General features: G+C 38.7%; 1 protein-coding gene across 1 annotated transcript in view; it reads right to left on the reverse strand.

Moving 5' to 3' along the window:
* Positions 1-335: 335 nt before the first annotated feature.
* BTC (betacellulin) overlaps positions 336-8069 on the reverse strand; it is a 90598-nt gene continuing 82864 nt past the window's right edge. The window contains exons 4-5 of the mRNA XM_006898472.1: positions 5470-5616; positions 336-444 (exon numbers count right to left, since the gene is read on the reverse strand). Of these exons, the coding sequence (XP_006898534.1) occupies positions 336-444; positions 5470-5616 (256 nt within the window). The remainder of the gene's footprint in view (positions 445-5469; positions 5617-8069) is intronic.

The raw sequence follows: 8069 nt of genomic DNA on the forward strand, positions 1-8069 counted from the left end.
ATTTCTAAATTAAAGCATATGTCTGTGTCCTTAAATGAAGAAAAAGATAAAATAACCACAATCATGCATAATTAGAATGAAAATTGGTCTCAGTAAATTAGAAAAATATATAAGTAAATAGTTTCCCCATACACTTATCTTTGTTGTAGGGTATAGGAGAAAGATACAGGAAATTCTTTTATTTGGTTTTAGTTTTCTGTGAGGCATTATAAGTTTAGTCTTAAATACTTTTAAACATAGTTCTATTTCAGTGTTGATTTACTCAATGTGATATTTCATCTTAGCATGAAAATTTCACCTGGAGCTTTCCATGTCTAAGTTTATCACACTTACCACTAAGCAATACTAGTCTCTTGAATATCTTCATTGATAGGAGTTAGATCTTTACCCAGAGTTTCCATTTCCTCTTCCTTCTTCTTTCTTTTACGATGTTTCTGAAGAGGACTTTAAATAAAGAGGTAGGAATCAGTGTGAGCTTATTAAGTCAGTGGAATGCAAAATTAACTATGAAGGTAGTCTATGATCTCATTTCTAAACAGTTAACATTTCATAGGATCCCTTGTTTCTTAAGTAGATTAAGAATACAATTTTAGATTCTCTCTATTTTCTATCTCTAGGATCAAATGAGCACAGAATAGACCACAGTGTAGGAGAACACAGTTATCTACAGATGGAAAAGAGCTCTGATGGTGTAAAGCTAAGTGTTTGGTTGCTAACTGAAAGTTTGACTCTTCAAATTCACCCAATGACTCTGTGGAAGAAAGACCTAGGGATCTCTTGCATTAAGATTATATTAAAGAAAAGGAGAAGGTGCAGCCAGAGTGTTCCTTGAAGGTAAGAATGATGAGGCTTCACCTCATATACTCTGGGCATACTCCTGGGAGAGGGACATGGTTCTGGGAAGGGTAGTGGGTTGGCGAAGAAGAGAAAGACCCTCAAGTAAGTGGATTGACATGGTGACTGCTTTAATAGGCTCTTGTGTGTCAGGAAGTGTGAGGATGATACAGGATAGAACAGGGCTCAGATCTTTTGTTCATCGGTTCACTATGAATTGTACTCGACTCAGTGTTGAAACTCTACTCTGTTACATGAATTGATACTGAAAACCTCAATTTTGCTGCCATGAGTCAGAATTCATAGCTTACCCTCCACCAACTATAAATCTCATGAGAAGAACCATTGGTGGATTCAGGCTGCTAGAGAGGGGCTGCTTTGGCTTTGCAGTGCAACTCCTTGCCTACTAGGCCATCAGAGCTCCCCAGGATTATTCCTAGTTAGACTCATTTTAATAGTATCAATGACAGCATGTACTATGAATATGGCAATTGGTATTTGATGAAGTATAAACGGCAAAAAAATTCAAAGAGTCATTTTACAGAAAGATTGATAAGCATTATTTCTATATAAACAACAAAGTACACAGTTTTCAATATATATTAGGAAAACCGAGAGAAGTAAAGTATTGTTTAAATATGTAAGCAACTAAGTCTTCAGAAAAGAAATATATTAGATATGCTGAGCTGCAACCCAGGTTTCTTGCTTTAAGTACAATTCAAATTTGATATAATAGTCTATTTGGTAGACTAATTGGTAGTCTGTCTCAAAATTGTCATTCATAAAAACTCCATCCTATTGATACAGTAACTGGGGCCACGGGGGTTTGGTGTGTTGGAATTAGTGAAACTGGCTCAAGATAGGGCAGGGTTCAGAGCTACTATACATATATACATATAGAGATCGATATTTGTTCCTATCCCAAAGAAAGGCGACCTAACCGAATGTGGAAACTACAGAACAATTTCACTGATTTCACATGCAAGCAAGATTTTACTGAAGATTATCCAAAAACGACTGGAACAGCACATCAACAGAGAACTACCAGAAGTCCAGGCTGGTTTCAGAAGGGGTCGTGGTACTAGAGATATTGTAGCTGATGTTAGATGGATCTTGGCTGAAAGCAGGGAATACCAGAGGAATGTCTATCTGTGTTTCATTGACTATGCAAAGGCATTTGACTGTGTAGATCATAACAAACTGTGGCTGACTCTGAGAAGAATGGGAATCCCAGAACACTTGATCGTTCTAATGCGAAACTTATAGTTGGACCAGAAGGCAGTCGTCAGAACAGAGCAAGGGAACACTGCATGGTTCAAAATTGGGAAGGGCGTACGCCAGGGATGCATCCTATCTCCATACCTTTTCAACCTATATGCAGAACAGATTATCCGGGAGGCTGGGCTCTATGAGGAGAAATGTGGGGTCAAGATTGGTGGACGATTTCTCAACAATCTGCATTATGCGGATGACACAACCCTGCTTGCTGAAACTGAGGAGGACCTGAAGCGCCTGCTGCAGAGTGTCAAGGACTACAGCCTACAATATGGATTGAGGCTCAATGTCAAGAAGACAAAGATTCTCACCACTGGACCAATTGGCAGCATCAGGATGGATGGTGAAGAGATTGAGATTGTACACAGCTTTAGTTTGCTTGGCCAGGAAATTAAAAGGCGCATTGCCATAGGAAAGTCTGCTGATAGGGACCTCTCCAAAGTGCTGAAGAGCAATGGTGTCTCTCTGGAGACTAAGGTGTGTCTGATACAGGCCATGATCTTCGCAATCACCTGTTATGCATCAGAGAGTTGGACAATGACCAAGGAGGATAGAAGGAGAACTGATGCCTTTGAGCTGTGGTGCTGGAGAAGAGTATTGAGAATACCATGGACTGCAAGGAAAACAAACAGATTTGTCCTGGAGAGGGTTAAACCGGGTGGCTCCTTGGAGGCAAGGATTCTGAGGCTCCGTGTAACTTACTTTGGACATGTTGTGAGGAGAGACCAGTCCTTAGAGAGGGACATCATGCTTGGGAGGGTGGAGGGACGGCGCAGGAGAGGAAGGCCCTCTATGAGGTGGATTGATTCAGTGACTGGGATAATTGGGATGGGAGTGTCAGAGACAGTGCGATTCACACAGGACAGAGTGGAGTTTAGGGCTGTTGTACATAGAGTCACTATGAGTCACAGGCGACTCGACAGCACATAACAACAACAACAATAACACATATATAAGGTCACTGTGGGTTGCACGTGACTCAATGGTACATAACAACATCATAAAAAGATACAATCAAAAATAGCTTTCCATTTTAGAGCTGGAACGAATCATGCAGATTACCTGTTTTATACCTTTTAATTAACGGGGAACAATTAAAGATGATAAGAAATTAGTTCGTGGTTATAAAACTATGTAAATGGCAGAGTTGGGACAAAACCCAAAAGACACACAGTAGCTATGATAGTGTTTGTTTTTCTCCCTCTTTTGAATTTCCTCCAGTAACATTGTGAAGAAAGGGATTCATGTAATACAGTCCTTTTTATGAACAAAAGCTCAGAAGTAAAAGAAGAAATAAAATAGGATGTTAGACTGCTGTTGCATGCCATCAAGTTGGAACGAACCCATAGCTGACTCTCCAGCAGGTTTTCAGAGGCATTAAATCACAGGGGGAAAAATTGCTCGTCCTTTTATCTCAGAGCAGCTGGAGGATTCAAATCAGGTGCCTTTGGGATTGTAGCACAGTTTCTTACCACTAGGCTACCAGAACTCCTTGAATGTTAGACTAGCCTCTGGAAAAAAGATAGCAAGTTAAGTTGCAGTGAGCTTCTGTTAATCGAGGAGCAACAACTTAGAAAAGGAGATTAATTGTAAATTTCAAGATCATTGAACTGGTTTATGTTATGCTATGAATATACTCCCAATCACACAAACAAAATTAAAAAAAAAATTTAAAAATTATGAATTCTATCTCTTCATAAAGTAAACCTTAAATCATATAAAGAGATCGCTTTAGAAAAATATGTCTTTTAGTATCCTAGGTTGAATTTTCGAGCTGATAAAAAGTTAACAATTTCCCTAAAGAAATCTAACAAAATGAAGGACCACTTTTCTCAGTGAAAAAGGCAATCATTTCTTGACTCCCAGAGCAGTGATGTATGATATAAATCAAAAGACAGGGACAAAAGTATAATCACTTTTTGTAGATAAAATTCATATTTTAATAAGTCAAAGCACTTTTTTTCTTTCCTTGTTAATTCATTTTTACCATTCAAAGTTACTGTGTTATGGTACAGTTTAAGAAAACAAAGAGTCGTTTTTACCTGATCTTATTGAGCCTACTCACAAACCCACACAAAAATATGACTGACTTCAGGATGTTTTAAAAACTTGTTGATAATGGTGTTAGGTGCTGTCGAGTTGAGTACAGTTCATAGCAACCCATTGAACAACAGATCTGAACTCTGTCCTGTCCTGTGCCATCCTCATAATCTCTGACATTTCAGCTCACTGCTGCAACCAGTGTGTCAATCTATCTCCTTGAGGGTCTTCCTTTCTTTAGCTGACCCTCCCTCTTCGCAAGCATGACATCCCTTTCTAAGGAATAGCCTCTCCAAACAACATGCTCAAAGTATATGAGGCGAAGCTTTGCTGTCTTGCCTCCAAGGTGCACTTTTGTTTTAAATTATAACAGTTTTGCAATTTTCATTTTATAACTTCACATTAAAAAGCAAAAAACAAAAAATTTCACTTACGTCTAGTCTATACTAATTGAGTGACTCTTTATTGGGTGTTTGAGGCTGTAAATCTTAAAGAGAGAATGTCCATGTGTTTTTCACTTGAGGAACCTGGTGAATTGGAATTGTACACTGAAGAGCAATGGTGTCAATTTGAAGGCGAAGGTGAGCTTGACACAAGCCAACGTCTTTGCAATAATTTGCTTTGCATCTGAGAACTGGACAATGAATAAGGATGACAGAAGAATATTTGATGTCTTTAAGTTGTGACACTGGAGAAGAGTATTGAATATCCCATGAATTGCCAAAAGATTGAACAGGGATAATTTGGAAAAGGTGTAGCTCTTGGAGTCAAGGATGGCAAAGCGTCACCTCTCATACTTTAGACATGTTGCTAGGAAAACATATTCCACTAAAAGAGATATCATGCCTGGAAAGGTCAGTGAAAGAGAGGGAGACTCCCAATAAGATAAGTTGGCATGGTGACTGCAGCAGTGGGCTCAAGTGTATCAGAGATGGTAAGGATGGCTTAGGATAGACAGGATTCAGATCTGTTGTTCATCAGCTTGATTTGTTCTCGACTTGACAGGATCTAACAACCACCACCACCATCATCACCACCACCACCACCACCACCACCACCTTTCTGTTAGCAGCCTGACACATTACACGCTATACCACCAGGACTTCTGACTGGGTTCAATGAAACAAGCCATACAGTTTTATTATAAATAAAATACATTCATACGTGTAGCAGCAAATTTTAAAAGTTGATTTATTTAAAGCAAATCAAAAGAGAGAGAAAAGGAAGGAGGGCAAGGAGGGGAGAAATAGAAAAGAAAGAAAACAACATGCAAAATTCAATTTCTTAGATTTACTTTAAATGAAGTTCCAAAGTACTTACTGACAGCATGTGCAGACACCAACCACCAGGATGATAAAAATGACCATAACTGCTATCAGACAAATCACCAAAATCTGTCCTCTATCTCCTCTTAAGTAAAACAAGTCAACTCTTTCACATCTTGTTCCAGTGTAGCCTTCTTCACAGCTACAAAAATAAACCAAGACAGCAGCTGGGTTAAAAGAATGCAAGGGATTTAAGAATCTCAATGATCTCTTTTACCAAGAAACTAGCATTTTGTAAATTTTTTTGAAATTAATAAAATAATGCAACTGATTAAAAAGAAAACCCAACATTTTCTTTGTTAAAATGCACTGTCACTTGAACATTTTTAATAGCCTTGTTAACATAAACACACAAGGATGATAAGCATTTTCTAAAGTTTCTTTTGACATTTTGGATTCTAAATTTGAAATAGGGAAAATGAGAAAATTTTACCCACAGCATTATCATGTGCTTAAACAGCTCTCTTATAAGAAAATGGATCTCGAAAGTTTTCCCACCTTACCCTAGGACAATACTTTTTTCGTGTTCCTGAGCATTCTCTTTATATTGTTGTTGTTGTTATGTGCCGTCAAGTCGTTTGTGACTCATAGCGACCCTATGTACAACAGCCCTAAACCGTGCTCTATCCTGTGCCAATCTCATTGCCTCTGACACACCCATCCCGATGTTTTATAGGATCAAATGTGGTAATGTGTGCAAAAGCGCAACATATAGAAAGGTCATATGTGCTATTTTGTCTCTCTGCTACATCTAACCATGGACTTTAGTTCTATTGAAGGATTGGCCACAGATTAGTGGATTCCACTTCCTAAACAACATGCCTCTGGAAACTCTATGAATTTGAGAAATGACGATAGTTACAGAAAGTCTTCAGATCTTTTGTTTAAAGGGTAGTTATGAGTCATGCTCGACTTGATGACAATCAACAACAACCACAACTTCTATTTCTAGTCTTTTTATCTGATTCTGTCAGACTGCTCATCATCCCATCCACTCTCCTCTAACTGGTCTCTATATCTGACTGAAAATCAAACAAAAACTCTAATTCCTTGTTATACAGTCAGACCGACTCATAGCTGTCCCTCCAGCAGGCTGTAAATCAAATGGGAGGAGACTGCCCATTTTTTTCCCACTGAACTGATAGTGGATCCAAATGACAAGCTAACCCGTGGGTTAGCTGTGAAACGCTTTATGGAACATCAGAGCTCCCTATTATGAAATGTTGTTGTATGCCAACCAGTCAAGACTGCTCTTGTTAGCGGTCAAGTTAGAATTGACTCATAGTTGAGCTGTCAGTGGGTTTTCGGAAGCTGTAAACTGAATAGGAGTTGACAGCCCATCTTTCTTCCATGGAGGGTAATCAAAAAACAACAAACTCTCTAGGCACTGTGGGAACATGGTGAGACTATTACTTCTTCAGTCTCTTAGCTCTTTTATTGCCTAAGGATTAACTCTTATCCACCAAGTCTCTAAATTTACAACTATGAATGCATTTGACCAAAGAGTAACTTTTCTGCTCCACAGGTTCAGAGTTTAGGGATTTTCCATAGTATTCTTTGAACTGTCTCAGAAGGTAAAAAGCTACATAAAAATTGAGCGTGAGAATACCTTAACATCAACATAATATGTTGCAACATTTATGCTGACGTGGGTGCCCTCAAGGTGCTGTGGTTAAGTATTTGGTTGCTGCTTCACAGAAGATGAAAAGTCTGTTTCTATAAAGATTTATAGGCTAGGAAAGCCCGTGGAACAGTAGTACTTTATCTTACAGGATCATTGCAAGTCTGAATTCAGTCAGTAGCAGTTGGTTTATTAAAAACTACTTACCCCATATGGTGGCTATGTGATGAAGAATTGCACTGTCAACACAAAAATTTGTGGTTCAAATCCACCAGCTGCTCTGTGGGAGAAAGATGGCCAGCCTCCTCCCTTGAGTCAGTTCCAACACTATGGTACTCAACAACAACAACTTTTCAGATACTCTCAAAACACAAAGAGTAACTGCACACACATGGACTTGAATCTCAAAAAGATTATAATTCCCCATCTTGAAATATTTAAACCTAGCTTTTTCTTTAAAGAAAAAGAATCTACTGAGAGATATTTCTATAGCTTATTTTTTATGTGAGCTAAGGCACACAAAGCCCTATCACTCTAGTAAAGGAGTCCTTTAATACCTGAATTGTAGCTGATACAATGCCTTAAATAAATAAACGACAGAATAAACAATGTCACTACTATCAAGAATAAAAGCTAAAAAATACAAGCTTCATAACAGCTATCAATTAAATGGTAAGGCTCAATGCACACAAAACCAAAAAGATTCCTATCCATCTAATACAAAAAGCCTTCACGTTATCTCAGAAGCATTTTTCCCCCCTACAACATAGTTGGATACCTTCACTCCAAAGTCAAAACAACAATGTTGTTGTTGTTGTTATGTGCCATCGAGTCGTTTCCGACTTATAGCGACCCTATGCACAACAGCTCTAAACGCCGCTCTATCCTGCGCCAACCGCACCGCCTCTGATACACCCATCCCGATTACCCCAGTCACCGAATCAATCCATCTCATAGAGGGTCTTCCCCTCCTG

Source organism: Elephantulus edwardii, unplaced genomic scaffold, assembly GCF_000299155.1.
Source record: "Elephantulus edwardii isolate Elephantulus edwardi_28Jun2011 unplaced genomic scaffold, EleEdw1.0 scaffold00230, whole genome shotgun sequence".
NCBI classification, from domain to species: domain Eukaryota; kingdom Metazoa; phylum Chordata; class Mammalia; order Macroscelidea; family Macroscelididae; genus Elephantulus; species Elephantulus edwardii.